Below are 15,227 nucleotides of genomic sequence, written 5' to 3'. Positions count from 1 at the left end.
TGGAGGGTCGCGGAGCGGCCCCGGTGACGGGCAGGCCGGGAAGCCTATGGGGAGAGCGGGGGCGGGGCGGAGCTGCCCGCCCGCTGGAGCTGGTGCCGTGGCGGGGCTGCGTCTGGCCGGCGGGCGGGGCCGCGGTGCTGCGGGCAGCGCGCCCTGGGGACGGCCCCGCGGCTGCCGCGGCTCCCGGGCCCCTGTGGCGTCGGGAAGCGCAGCCGCTGGCCGTGACCGCTAGCGCAGCCTTGAGTCGCGTTTGTCCCAGATCTGCTTTACCCGACTTTTGAGAGGCGGCGCGCTTTGTGCCGCGTGGTTTTGCTTCCTTGCTCGTTTGTTTCTAAGAATTCATTTGTGGTAGCTTATCAGGTAAGAATCACGTTCTGTCCTTGACTGTTTTTTTTTTTTTGTTGTTAAATTTTGATAAAGCTTAAGAAATTTCTGTCTTGAAACTTCCTCTTAGCCATGCCTTGCAGTGGTCTGCGTTTGGTAACGTGTTGAGCTGTGCACCGCCCGTGCGGTACTTCAGGATCAAAATGGTTTCTGTTCTGGGGAACGCTAGAATTAATTAGCTCTTGGATTTGAAGTGGTCCTAATGAAAATCTGTGCTGAGGTTAGGAACCTCCTTGCCCATCATCCCAGCTTGTGAATGGGCAGCTGCACGAGCGTTTTGTCTTAGACATCTTAAAACTTCTGTTGGAAGCCTGTTTCTTCATAGCCCTGGGTGACTGGGATTCAGTGGCAGCTGGCACCTGAAGCAGGCAGAATTAACATAAACTTGCTGGACACATTTATGTATACTTTGTTCTGCTTGGCTTTTAAAATTCTCACTTGAAATTGATTGGTTTCTGTTGTTGCTGTTTTTGACATTTTGTAGCATTTCAGACACCAACACCATGTAGAGATTTAACTTGTCTTTGAGAAAATGAAAGGCTACAGCAGAGAGTAAGGCAATAATCTACTATTCATATCCATAATGGAGGGGACAAGATGTCATCAGTTTAAACTGCAGTGAGAAAAATGTGGATCAGGTGTTAAGAAAATGCTACTGACAAAGTCGCTATGGCACTAGACTGCCTAATGGAAAGATGAGTGTGGAGTCTTCATTGGTTGGAGTTTTAAAGGTAGGTTAAAATACGTGCTTAAAATATATTTAATCCTGTGTTTAGCCAAGAGGATAAGCCAAGTAGTCTGTTACAGCCCTTCCAAGCTTTTTTTTTTTTTTTCTTATAAAGCTCATGCTCTCATTTATTTCATGTTTAACTCTACAGAAGGAATGGAAAAAGCGTGTATTTCTGGTTTTCACCTTTCTAGGTTGGTCTCAAAAAAAAGCCACATTGAGCTGTCCAAGTAGGGGGTTTTTCCTGCCACAGATCTTTGTTTTAAATCTCAAATGTTAGCTAGGCAATGTTTTTAAGAGATGTTATTGCCAGCAGACAAAAAGGAAGAACTGCTTCTAAAGCTTCTGTAGACATACTAAACAACAGCTATACATCACTCAATCCCCCAGTTCCAGGAGGAGTGTGAATTTGAGCATGGAATCCCACATCTATCAGGCGTACAGAAAGAGGCAAAACTCTTTTAGCCCTTGGATTCTCCTCCACTGGCCACAAATATCCACAGTAAAACCAGGACAAACATGTACTCTTCCCTTTACCTTTCCAAGTATCCTGTCACTTGCAGTATGGATGCTTCAAAGCCAAAGATTTAAAATGCAGCTTTGGTAGTGTGGTCCTTGATGTAGCTGGCAGATTTCCTGTATTGTAGTAGGTTCACTTTTCAGAGCCTTTCAGTTGCTTGAATTTGCATCCTTCAAAACTCATTACTGAAGATTGTCATTACTGATCTGAATGGAGATAGTGGAAGAAATCACATTTCATTGCAGACCCTGAGGATTCCAGTGACATTACCAAAAGCAATGATTTTTAGAGGAGACTGTTAACACACCACTCACAGGATTTGTCTCTTAAAATTGTACAGGCTGCAGCCTCAGATAATGTCACATAAATATGGACTATGTTTATTACTGCCAGGCAAGACTTAAGCACACTAAAAGATGAATTTGCATGGCCATTTTCATCTTCCTGAAATGAAACATCCCACTAAAAGGAAAGCTAGTGCCAAATAAACTCCAATTATTATAGAGGATACAAACTGGATGTTAATGACTGACTTGGACATGTAAGGCATAGGTGACGTGTAAGAGAAAGATCTACTTTACGTCCCCCTTATTAACTGGCATCTGGTACACACTTATACCTTTTGCGCTCTCATTTACACTAATTTGTGAAGACACTAGAAACTATGGATATGCACAGTAGGAATTTTGATTGAAAAGTAGTGTTTTTAATTGTAAAGTGCAAATACTTTTATAACAAAGCCTGATAAAAATATATAATGATCATATTAAGTAGTTAATTCCTACCAGAGTTTGTACTTAGGATTTATTTTAATAAAAATCAAATACAATTAAAATGCAGGAAATCACTTTAGTAAAATGATACCATTTCACTAAAATTTCTCAACATAAAAGGAAAGATTAGAACATGCTTCACATTTAAAAACTATTATGATGAAATTTGCCTCATTCTTGATTGTACAGCCTCTGTAAGACTTTAGAGCTGACAAAGTGACTTATATTTCTTACTTCATAGTGTATGTTGGCCTTACTACAAAGTGTCAATTTGATAAGCTTTCCATACAAAAGTATTTATATTAAAAACTGGATTCTACAAGAAATCTGCAATGCTAGGTAGGCTGATTTGTGAGCTGTATGAAAGCAAATGTTTACAAACTGATCAGTTAGAACTTGACACTTTTTTACACTTCTTTTTTTTCTTTGTGGTGGTAGATACATATCCACAGCAGAGGGGACAATTTCCTACTACAGTGATCAGTGACAGTCAGAGTAAACCCTAAGGAAAATACCCTAATTTCCCAGTGGATAAATATACAAATAAACATGGCTTTTTTGTGGTAAAGTCTTTGAGGCAGCAGAAAAAGATGCATCTCCTTTACAAAGGAAGAAGTATTACTGCTTTGAATCACTGCGCAAATGTGAAACTGTATTTTATATCTGAAGTATTAAACCTGGCACATCAGTGATTTTATGCAGTCAACATTAATGGATTTAGAAAAGAAAGATTTAAGACATCAGACTTTAAAAGGGAAAAAAACAATTTTATTTCATGCAGTTTACAATATGCTAGTGTTATGAAAAGGAGGTTAAAAAAATACCCACACACATTTTAATTGTATCTTTGTTTTAAAAATGATGGCTAACTGTAAGAAACTTCGGATGTTTTGGGAAGCCCTGGCAGATTCTTTTTTATCCAGGGAAACTCCTTGGATTCATTTTTTTTGTCCATGTCTGTGCTAAGAGTTTTGGCTAATGCAAAAGCATTAAAACCAAATCAAAAAATCAAACTCTGCTGCAGTAAGAACACTTCAGAGATAATGAATTGGCACAAAATAAAGTGTTATTGCTAATCCACTATCCAGGAAATAACATGTTGGAAGTATGGCCACTTGGACAGCAACACAGCTGATGGACAGGTAATTGTGAGACCAGTAATTTCAAACAAACAAAACCAAAACAAGCAACCTGATGAATTAGGTAGGTGGGCCGCGACAGCCTATAGGAAACAGATTTACAGATTTTTCATAGCCAAGCTCAGATGAGGCTCACTACAAAAGTGAGTACAAATAATTGCCATTTGATACTTGTTCGGTTTGGTGATCTTGGTGCAGTCCGAAGTAGACAGTGTGGCAATGCTTCTTTTACAACATCTTGGCACTTGCTTCATCCTAGCAAGTATACATCGGCCAACTTAAGTTTCAGTAAAACTGTGCATACTCTTTTGGAAAATCTTCAAGGAGCAAGAATCAGGTACATAGATGTATCAGCTCTTACATTTCATATGACCAGGCCTGGAAGTCTCAACTTCCAGTTGAGTCAAAACTTAGGCTCAGCTTTCTACAGCAAGGAGAATACTCTTATAGAACTTTCTCCTGCCACAGCCACCCCGAAAGGATCAAAATAACTTCAAGTAATTTTCTCTGATTATAGTAGTTACTATGCCTTGGTAGACTTTGCAAAAGTAAAGGACTGCTAAGTTGCAATGAAATACTCAGCAAGAATTTCCTGTCATAGAATTTTCCTCAAAGCCTCTCTATTGCCAGTTCTATTCACAAAAGTTGTTAAATTTCAACATAGGCAATAATGAAGTGGTAGGCAAATGTGCTGTCTTCTCTGCTCTACTCTTTAACAAGGTGCGTATTGAAATGCCAAGCAAGACAGGAACACACTTGTATCTGCAATTTCTAAAAATGATTGTAGCATCTGTTAGAAGAAGAAGAAGAAAAAAAAAAAAAACCTATCTGGTTTTTAGAAGTTTATTTATTTATTCATTTTTCCTGGAACCCCAGATTAGCCCTGGAAAGTATTTTAGCCCTTAACATTTCTGCACTGAAAAGAGTTCCTTCACTTAGGCAAACTGAGCAATAAAAGATCTATTTAGCCCTTTAAAGCTTCAGTTTAGTAAGAAGCCTTTAAAGACAGCTACTGCTTGTTGTGAACCAAAAGAAAAGAGAAGTTGTAATACACTGAGTTCAGACAGGTGTCCACATTTTTAAATGGAGTATTTTTGCTATTTTAAGAATCAGTAATCCTACATGCAAACCCAGGTAATTTCCTGAGATCGTACTTAAAGCTAGAAATAACTACAGTATAAACTACAATGAAGCAAACAGACAGCATCCTCAGACTAAATATTTCAAAATGTCTGTGTTAGAAGATACTTCACTGTCCTGAGCTAGCAGGTACTGTTAAAGGCAAAGCAAAATCCCAGGTCTTTTTCAAGGGCCCCACCTTTCATGGCTGATTTAAGAAATTAATTTGAAAAACTTAAACGAGATTTTTGATGTGGAAAGAGCAAATAAAATAGGAGAACGACACTTTCTGATTTTATCACATTTTAAGTGAACAAAATGCCACACTTCATCTTCAGACTCTTTTTCTCACTTTACTTTGATCTCCGTGAAAAGCCCAGTATTTCTGTTCTCTCATTACTTTTCAAGGAATGTACTCCAGTATACCTGAATGATTGGACAGTACACATTATAATCTATTTTCTATATAATTGCATTCATTCACACATTTCTGCATTTTTGCATTGTAAGTTCATTTTTATAATACCAGTAAAATGGTAATTTGTTATTAATATGAGTGTGTTAATTTGTTGGTGATACTGCTTCAAAAAGAGATCAACAACTTCCAACAACCTTAACAGATGTTCAGAGAATGCAGTGTTCTGTTCTGAGAATTCTGAAAATACCATCATCCCACTCAACACACTGGTTCCCTGCACAGGCCTACACTTATATATACTTTTGTTTAATCTGCTAGAAATTTACATTTTTCTCCTGAAAAAAAAAAAAACTCTCTCAGAGAAGGAGGAGATTGATTCAATTCTGGTATCTTCAGGAAATAATACCATTTCTAATCAATCATGACTGTTCATAAACATTACTAGAAATGGAGCTACACAGCTACTGTCTGAAGAAAATCTGAAGACAAGAAATTAGATGGAATCTTGAGCTCATTTTTTTTTTCAGAAATATCTTTTACTAAAGCTAGGGTGAAAGATGAAAGAAACTGGTATCATTACAAGACACCTGGCTAAATTTGAAAAAAAAAAAAAAAAAAAAAAAACAGAACATTTTTTCAAATGTTTTGAGTATATGATTCTGAGGACTGAAAGTTCAGTAGACAATCAATATAAGCTTCTAAATACAATCAAGCCTGTGACACACAATTAAGTTACTAACAGATAACAAACTGCAATTATTCAGACTCCTTAATAACTCCATAATAAGTAGGAGAAAATTCCAGGTAACCTTGAATCTTTAATTAAAAAAGCTATTTCTCATTTACTGTGGGAGCTGAGTCAGACTATACTTTTGAACAGTTATGGACCAGGTGACATTCACATCTTAGCAGCTCCAGAATGACATGTTCATTGCAGATAAACTCTTTATTTGTCACCTTCTGAAATCCAAAAGTATTTCACAGAAAACAGTTGTCTCCCATACAAAAAAATAACTTGTCTAAATTTAAGTCCAAACAATCTGTTTCCTAACTTTAAGAAAGAAATGGCTACTGTAAGTTTGAACTTTTCAGTTTTTACATAAGTTTTGCATTTTAGAAATGACAGACATTTAAGAAATCCTCTAATAATCTACTGAAGTAACCTCGTTTTCCATGGTCAACATGCCAAACTACTTCACTGAATATTCATATAGTGAAGGTGTAGAAAGCTTAACCTTCCGTAGAATTTTATTTTTTCATGAGAGCTTACCTTGATTGACTGTTTATTTTGGTACCTCTCCCTTCCTGCATTATTTTCTTCCGCTATAATCTTTTTATGCTCAGGATCCTAAATTCATAGAATCATAGAAATGATTCTATAAATTCTAGCCTGGAGTACTGTTTTGATTTAAAGATAAGCTGTAAAAATCCAGAGTTCATCTCATGCTTTTGCAGTTTAACTTTTCAACTACAGATCCTTCAGTGTACATATCACTTTGACATCATCACAGGCAGGTTGCTTGAGGTAAATACTCCCCAAATGACAGCAAAGACACAAAGGACTCCAGTTTAAACTACATCAGTACATTACCTCATCCTGCAAGATGTTAACATATGAAGCAATGTTTGCAAAACTTGATGTAGACTGGACTCTAATACAACAACCTTGTTACTATAGCTAACTTCATTTGACATTACAAGAGTCAAATAAAAAGAAACCATACTTTTTGAGGGATTGATTCTTAATGCCTTGAAAAAGGCATATAATTGCACTTCCAACTATCTCAAAGCCTCAGATGTTCACAAAAATTAAAGCAACAATGACAATAGCAAGAATGGAAAAGTAGGTAGTTAGGTGGTCTCAAACAATAGCATATATAAAATAATTTACAAGGTACCTATTAAAGTTCTCTCTTTTTTTGTTGTTTTGTTTAAAACCTGTGTGAGGTATTGGAAACAAAGTGCAGAATGATTAACCACCCATTTCCCCCAAATTTGCTACAACATGGATACAATGTAAACTAGATAGCAGGTAATCTCACCATAAAAGCATGTTTTTAAACTGAAAAAAACTCCAGTGGAAAAAACATACTTAGAAAAAAACCACCCTCTTACATACTCTAAATTTGTTCTGGTTTTGCTCAGCTTGTTACTTATTCTTTGCTGCTGCCATTCTTGAAAATTTCAGTTCATAAGACAAAAATACTCATTTTGGGAGGAGTTAAATAAGAGAGACAACAGAAATACAGATTTGGAAGGATCATTACACAGATATTTTGGGCTTTAGAATCCAATTAGGCCAATGCTGCGTTGCTCTGTAAAGCACATCAAGAAAACAAGAAACCTAGTAGTTGGCTGCAATTCCATGAGCTAGAGAACTCAGGGAATATGGTGGAGTCATGCTGTTTAAAAACACAGTGACTACTGCAGCAGAGAAAATGTTTTAATATGTACTTAACACAGACAATAGGTATGCTTATATTCAGATACATAAGATAATCTGTTATTATTTAGGGGAAACTTGGGTGTTAAATTTAAGCTGATAAAATATGGGTGCCTAAAAAAGTATAAAAGTATAAACATTGCTCCCTACACAATTACATTTTTAGTAAATTCAATTCAGTTTTAACATTTTAAAAAAAGACAAACATTTTATGTGTTGTTGTGGAGGGGCCAGCAGCTTCCAGTGCAGACCACATCCAAGTGGCAAAATGCATTACAAACCCTTTCAAGCATTAGTCGCATGGACAAAACATTTAGCCCACTGTTTAACCAGCTTAGTAGAAATGTTTTTTTTACAAATTGTTCCTGCCAAACCTTTGAAAAAAAAAAAATAAATAAATAAAGGTAGACCCTGGGTGTTTGACAATGGGGCTTTTGTGTAAAGGATTACCTAGAGTATATGCATAAATTCTGATGTTACTGAGAATGAAAACAAATGTCTGTAGAATTCAAAACAATCTTACAGCTTTTTGAAACTCCCTTCCACTGCTTTCAGCTATTAAGTCAATGAAGCTGAGTTTTATACCGTCAATATCATTAAGTGTTTTAAAGATGTGTGAAAGATTTTGCTCAAAACATAGTGTATTAAAAAGCTCCAGTCTTGTGTATTAGCCTTCATCAAGGACATAAACTAATAAAGCTGCACCAGATGTATTCAAACGGTGTTCTTTAACTGCATAGTTGAAACAGTATAGAAAGATTGATTACAGGTATCTTGAATGTATGAAGTAATTAAGTATTTCGATTGCATGAGCTTGTGTTCACGCTCTAGGTTGCTTTTAATCCCAGCCACAGAGATAGGGATCTAGGACTAACCAACCATATTTCTGTAAAACTTCCAGCTCTTGAAAAATCTCTACTGTAATCCATAGAGGTCAACACTTACAGGAATTTTTAAAAGTACAAACACACATTTGAATACAAATATCTCAAAAGAAAGAAAGTTCAGTTGTTCATTTTAAGTGAATTTTGATTCCCCTTCCAAACATCTGGCTAAGACTGGAGCATAACTTTTGCAGGAGGAGACTGATTTGAGAGAAAGAACATCAAGAATTACTCAGATGAAGGCCATTTTCTCAGAGTTTAGTCTTCCCTTTGTGTATTAACATATGCCATAAACCCACAGTCAATATATACAACCTTCCTTTAAAGAAACCTTTTGTCTGTTGTGTAACTTTTTACATGCTAGTTTCAGTTGATCTCCTAGGCTGTTCTTACGAAATAGAATGTCACAGAGCCATAAGGAATGTGCAGTAGAAGACAGTCAACTAGGGCTGTCACTGATTCGAAAACAAAGTAGGCCCAAATATTTGCATTTGTGGGCTGTAACGTGTGTGTGTAGCACCAATTACATTGTCCTTTAAATGTTTACAATGATTAGTAGGAAAATCTCTGCAAACTGATCAACATTGGGTCATCCAGCACCAAGCATTAAGTGCTACATGTCTCAGAGGAAAATATAAGTGCATGGTCATTTCTTTTCAAATGGCCCTTGTCAGTCAGCCCATAAGACAGTATAACCATGCACTACAACCAAAACTTAAAACACACTCCTCCCACACCATCTATTCCCATTAAGTAATCTTGCAATGCTTTCAGCCAGTTGACACCAGCTTATAGGCAAAAATGGTTGAAACCCAGATCAACAGAAAATTGTCTAAATCAGATTTTTTCTTTTGCAGCCAAGCCTCTTCAATGTGACAATTCACTGCATCTTGGAATAAAAGAGAAAAAATCTTCACCGTTCAATACTGTCTTCACATCCTGGAACCTCGTTCTTGCAAAATCTGAAAGAGACCAACAATTTTATAAATGAAAATTCTCTGAATGTCATTCTTAAAGAATGGAGGACAAAGAACAACATAACGACTATTTCAAAAAAAAAAAAAAAAAAAAGGTAATTTTTAAAGAAGCTGGTTCAAGGACATTCTTGAAGCTTTTGCTTTAAGATTGAAAAAGAAGGATTAATACATACAATGTTTTACTATCAAACATCATGAAAACTAATGTACATCACTGCTAGTAACTGAGTCTGATTAATATAACCAAAGCTTAAGGGCTGGAAGACAGAAGTAGTAAGCCATTTTATTTCATCCTTGTTCTAAAGATACTTAAGTCCCATATAGTAAATGAACCAGATACATTTTAAAACTTGGGATTTAATCTTAAATTTTTCCTATTGCAGTAAATGTCCTTAACTCTCTCAAATTTCAGCTGCAATTGTATTCCTTGAAAACGTAATTAGCAACCTAAAATGTGCACAAATGTCATACTGGGTGAGATGATGCGTACAGCTTTCAAAGACCAACAGTATGAGTTGACAAGAACTAACCTGACATTTGAAATAGATGTCCAGACTTGATCTTTAGCATGAACTAAAATCAGCCAACAAGATTTCTTCATAGTAAAAAGTTTTAGTAATTTTTTTTTTTACAGTGGAGTTCAGATATACAAAGCTCATCAGTTGGACTCACCGCCTATAGGACAGTAAATCCTACTTTGACAACAGTTTTAAAATAATTTTACATTAATATTATTTGTTCATGGTAGATCTCACAAGTTTGTTAAGCATCCCTTCCAGTCCACAAAAAAATTGCTTCTGCAGAGACAGGACATAGCACATTGCACTTTTCATGCACTACCCTATCCATCATTATCCTTTGAATCACCCAAGCCAGGCAGCTGAGAGGCGTTGCAGCCTTTGACTTCACGAGAAGGAATATATTTCTCAAAAATTTTGTCTAAGGAATTTGCTTCTCCCACTGTTACCAAGGAACTGAGATTCCCATTACAGTGAATAAGATGATTTGGTTTTCCCCTAAAGGCAGTTGACTTGTTTAATAGGTATATATTAAATATAGGGAATGAAGTCTAATGAAACCAAATTATCTGCCCCTGAAGAACCTAGGAAACCTTGTATATAGCATCCTATAACACAAAGACTATGTATTCTATTTTGATTTTTTATTTTCCCCTTTTCAACCTTCTTCAGCACCTCCAGTGAAGAAAGGATCCATGTCTTAGGACTGACTGTGCAGGCCACTGTGTTTCTCACAGTTCTACTCTAAACTGAATACTGCGATCAGCAGTAATGACATCAGCTCTGAAGCTGCTTTTGTGTACCCACAGGGAAGCCTGCAAGCAAACGGTAGAACCAGTGATGACCATGGCCAAAAAAAGACTAAGCAAAGCTTCAAATGTACTTAGCACAAGTACTTTATCAGCAAATAAAATTATCTCTAATTCATTTTCTTTTACTTCCTGGTTGTTTTCCAAGTACTGTGAAGAGCTCTTCAAAACCTGGCAGAAACCAAAGGCACAGTCCCTGGGAAATGGCATAGCTGTCTTCAATGTAGAGTTTCTTTCTATGATGATTTCAATTTAATCTCATATTATGACAAACACCTCATGCTAGTAGCACTCAGTAGCACATTCTACCCCCAGAGGATTCACTGAATTTGACAGTACACACGATCTTTGTGCCTGTTGGGTAAAAACTGTCACACCAAAAATTAACAGAGCATGCCAATTTCATGTTTGGTTTTAAATGAAAAAGTCTAGGTATTTGGTTTCCTTTTAGTATTGTTAAAACGTTGATAATTTACCGTATCAGCCTCTTATCAGTCATTAAGTCTAATGTCATTCACACAGGCTATAGTCAAGTAGGGTCTCACCTGCTTTGCACAATGCCATGGGATTTTTTTAAGGACTGGAGTTCATAAAGACTCCATCACCATTTGTATGCTCTTCTCAAGGACAGTTCAGAGACAGTTCAGGGTTAACTTAGAAAAAAAAAAAATCCACTTTATCACTTGCTCCCTGGAATGCCTGCAGTACCTGGATCTCACTTTTTGGTTACAAAGTTCTGTTTCATTTCAAAGTCAGACTTACTATTATTTACGAGGTAGGAAATGAAGTGACACTGCAGGTACTTTGATAAATGTCCAAAATACAGAAGGATTCTCTGATGGGCTATAATGCGTTTTAAGGTATTTTTTAAATGCAAACACTGCCTATTTCATGAGGAGGAATCTACTATGTGTACTAAGCAAAAAACTTTTCACATTAAGATGTCAGAAAGATAAAGGTGCATTCTGCACGGAAAAGACAGGCCTTGAAAATTGCTTGGTAGCTAGTACATTCAAAAGGTATTACACAAACTTACAGAATGTAGTGCCAATGATACCTAATTTCATGTAATGATCTGGATGCAGGCTTGAAGCCAAAATTTCTAACCTGCTCCTTACCAGAAGCTGGGGAAATACATCATGAGCTATTCTGATAAATGCTTCATGCTTAGTCTCTTTTCTCAAGTATTTGGAGTCAGTCACTGCAGAGAATAAGGTACTGGGGCAGAAGTCCACATTGTGGATAAACAGTCTGACCCATCAAAAGTAGCAAATAAGTGCCAAGAGAGGCAAAAACATGGCTGAAATAACCACATGTGCAGTTAGAAAGTATTACTGGATCAACTAATTTTGTGAATGTTTCCCATCTGAAATGGGACATTTGAGTTTATTCTTTCCTACAAGATAAAAAATGCTTTTAAGATTAAGAGAGTTAGAATTACTTTCTGTAACTTCAAGAGCACATACAAATAAGACAAGCTAAGCCAGATCTAGATGTTGAATTTGGCACACTGCTGCGCCAGTAAATCCAACATAAAATAGGAAATTCCATCAGCTCAGGCAATATTTTAACACATTTTACTTGGTACTTTTTCTGCAACCCCTAACTTTACTAAAGAGGAAATTATTTCTCATCAGCAAGCTCTCAAGGGAAGTGTTCCATCCACCTCTGTTTAGAAATTGGGTAAAAGAGGATCTTCTATAGTCATGAACAGTGATTTTGTCCAAAGAGGAAAAGAGAACATTGAATTTCAATTATCAGGAATTCTATCAAAATTTGAATTACTAATTACCGAAAGAATGACCAATTCTGTTCTGCAATCCAAAACTCCTCCTTTTTTCATGAAAATAAAACTTTAATGAGACTTCCTGAAAATTTTAGTCACTTCCTGTGCAAAAATGCTGAGAGAAGATGTCTCAACACTAACAGAGGTAACTAAATGCCGGTGGCTAGGATTGTAGAACATATCTTGAGCAGAACCAGGCACTGAAGAAGATTTCATGTGAAAACACACTCTATTAGCTAAACAGAGACCTTCACGGATAACGTTCCTCTGAACTTATACTTTAGATCTGTTGTCTTCAGAATTTTCCTGCTTTCCGTGTTTCTATTGTTTTTCATCCAGATGCAGCAGATCCAAAGTTGACTTAAAAACTCTCAGCAATGTTGAATAAATTCTCTCATCCTAAGGGCCCAAGTGTGGTAGTTCCTTCTGCTCAGAATAAATTTGCTGCAGACAGAATAACATCTTAAGAGACTTTCTGTCTCTCAGGCAGCTGAGAGAGCTTGCATTCAGTTCCATCAAAGAATCAATTTACTTTTTTCAATAAAGCTTCAGATTTGATCCATTCCTTGCAACCATTCCAGAAGACTTACCAGAAGACCTTATTCTACCTCAGCAGTAGTTTCTGTTAGCATCGGGAAAAATAATAACCATAGGATAGTAGAATGGTTTGTATTGGAAGGGACCTTAAAGATTACCTAGTTTCAACCAGTTGTAATGTATCTTCTTCAGCTGTGTGGAAGCAACACTTCAGAGATAAGTATAAGGCTGCTTTACAGCTAAAATATTCAGCTGTGTAGATGAGATGCTGGAGCTCAGTCTCATGCAATTACAAGCATCTTTGATACATACGGATTCCTGATGTGACCTGTAAAGTACCTTGATCTTCAATAAGATGTCAAACTGCAGTAGAAAGGACCTGACCCTTCTGTTGAGACAGTTGTTTCCTGTGGTAAAGACAACTGTAGCACTAAGATTACATCATGTGCCTGTATTTGCTACGTTTTGATTAAAAAATTACTAACTTCAAAATTATCAGATCTGTTGATTACACTGCACTTCAGTTAAGTTTGTTAATTTATTACCACATCAGACATTTGCTGAAAATTTATACTCCAAGCTTGTATGAGACACCCCTACACATAAAAAGTAATTGACAGAAAAGGTGGTGCAAGGAAAATATAAATCAAAAACAATTTCGATCCTATAGTATTTCCCCCTAGAACCTATATGAAGCACTTTTCTTCTCAGCATAACTTTAAAGGTATGGATCATAGTACAGCTGGTAACAGCAACATTGATTACTCTGTCAAAGAAGCAACATACAGAACATGTATTCTGTTTTTGCTAACCATGCCACAACTATAACCACAAACAAATACACCACCAGGACTAGCCAAAGGACAGCACTAGTGGGGGCAGGAATTGGATGGGGCAGAAAAGCGTCTGGGTAAAATCCTAGGGCAGCTAGTGCTCACCATGACATTTACACTTAATCTGAGTCATTCATATCGTAATCCGTTTCTTCATCTTCACTCTGAATGGCATGCAGCATGCAGCAAGTATAGAGAAAGGAAAGGAAAAGAAAAGATTGCAGGTGAGTCAGTGCTGCAACAGAGTACTGTCCACTTACACTTGAAGCATCTGGGAGTGATTTTTTTTTTATTTTTTTATTTTTTATTTTTTTTACTTTTATCCAGGATCCCTGCTCTTTGTAAGAAAGTATGGCAGCAGACAATTTCAAGCAGGAACACGATAGATTTCATGAAAATTTCCTTTCCCAAACATCCTACAGTTAGCAGATAGAAGCCAATAGTGCCATGCAATGTAACAGGGACCTTAGGTATAGAGAAAGCTTAAACAAACCAGAGTTGGTATCTTTATTCCACTTACTGTTCCGCACACATGGGGAAGTATAGCGCTTGAAAACCTAACTTTGAATGCAGATTTTATGAACAGGCTTTGGTCATTACTTCCAAGAGTGACAGGTAAATGAAGTGGTATGAAAAAGAAGAATGCTTGTGGGAACACAGGCTATCTTTTAATAATGCCATGGCTTCCTGTAAAAGTCACTGCAACAATTTAAGTCAATGCTCCAAATGGGGTTACATTCCCTCTCTCAGGAATATTAAAAGGCTATGCAAAAATCAGCTACTAAGTAAGAAGGGCAGGCACTTAAATACACTTCAAGACTGGTACTTTACTATCTGTTAAATAGTTTTGTTTGTAGTTTTTGTTTTATTTTTTTGGTGAATTTTGACCTGCTCTTTTTTTTTTTTCCTTAAAAACGCCAGTGACACGAAAGTGCTAAAATTGCTTTGTGGAAAATATACACTACAAGACTGATCACCACTAGTATTTCATAGCACAGCAGATTTTCTGCTATTTGTCACTATATTCTTTCTATGCTTTACATCAGCAAAATAGTGTGTTATGCTTTGTATTGCCACATTTGAGTTTCACCAATACATAGTTCAGTTAAGTGGTGTACAGGTTTGAGAGTCAGTAAAGACTGCATAGACCAATAACAATGAGAGATTCTGATTATACTGGAGTCCCACATTTCAAAGTTTTAATTGCAACCATTTCACTCTTCTAAGCTATCTAAGCAAACTGTTTTCCAAACAAGAAAACATAAGAAAAATGACTCTAAGAAGGAATGAGGTGAAGTTGGATTAGATGGGGTATCAGAGAATGCTTTTTTCCTATTTTGAAAGTCCAGTACTATTAATT

General features: G+C 36.6%; 1 protein-coding gene and 1 long non-coding RNA gene across 4 annotated transcripts in view; one reads left to right on the top strand and one right to left on the bottom strand.

The window, feature by feature from the left end:
- The first annotated feature begins 2 nt into the window (after positions 1–2).
- LOC137865041 (uncharacterized) lies at positions 3–13,529 on the top strand. Of its 2 annotated transcripts, XR_011101728.1 has the most exons (4): positions 3–360; positions 869–1,115; positions 9,265–9,479; positions 10,575–13,529. It is a non-coding gene; the product is annotated as an uncharacterized lncRNA (long non-coding RNA). The 2 variants fall into 2 exon arrangements; XR_011101727.1 differs by having other exon boundaries at positions 9,265–13,529.
- Positions 7,899–15,227, bottom strand: part of KCTD5 (potassium channel tetramerization domain containing 5) — a 32,769-nt gene continuing 25,440 nt past the window's right edge. For both annotated transcript variants that reach the window (XM_068699740.1, XM_068699741.1), the window contains one exon: positions 7,899–9,369. In XM_068699740.1, the coding sequence (XP_068555841.1) occupies positions 9,340–9,369 (30 nt within the window). In that variant the 3' untranslated portion in view covers positions 7,899–9,339. The remainder of the gene's footprint in view (positions 9,370–15,227) is intronic.

This window comes from Anas acuta, chromosome 15 (assembly GCF_963932015.1).
Source record: "Anas acuta chromosome 15, bAnaAcu1.1, whole genome shotgun sequence".
Lineage (NCBI taxonomy): Eukaryota > Metazoa > Chordata > Aves > Anseriformes > Anatidae > Anas > Anas acuta.
Note: the sequence above shows the minus strand (reverse complement) of the source record. Positions and strands in the feature narration are given on the sequence as shown.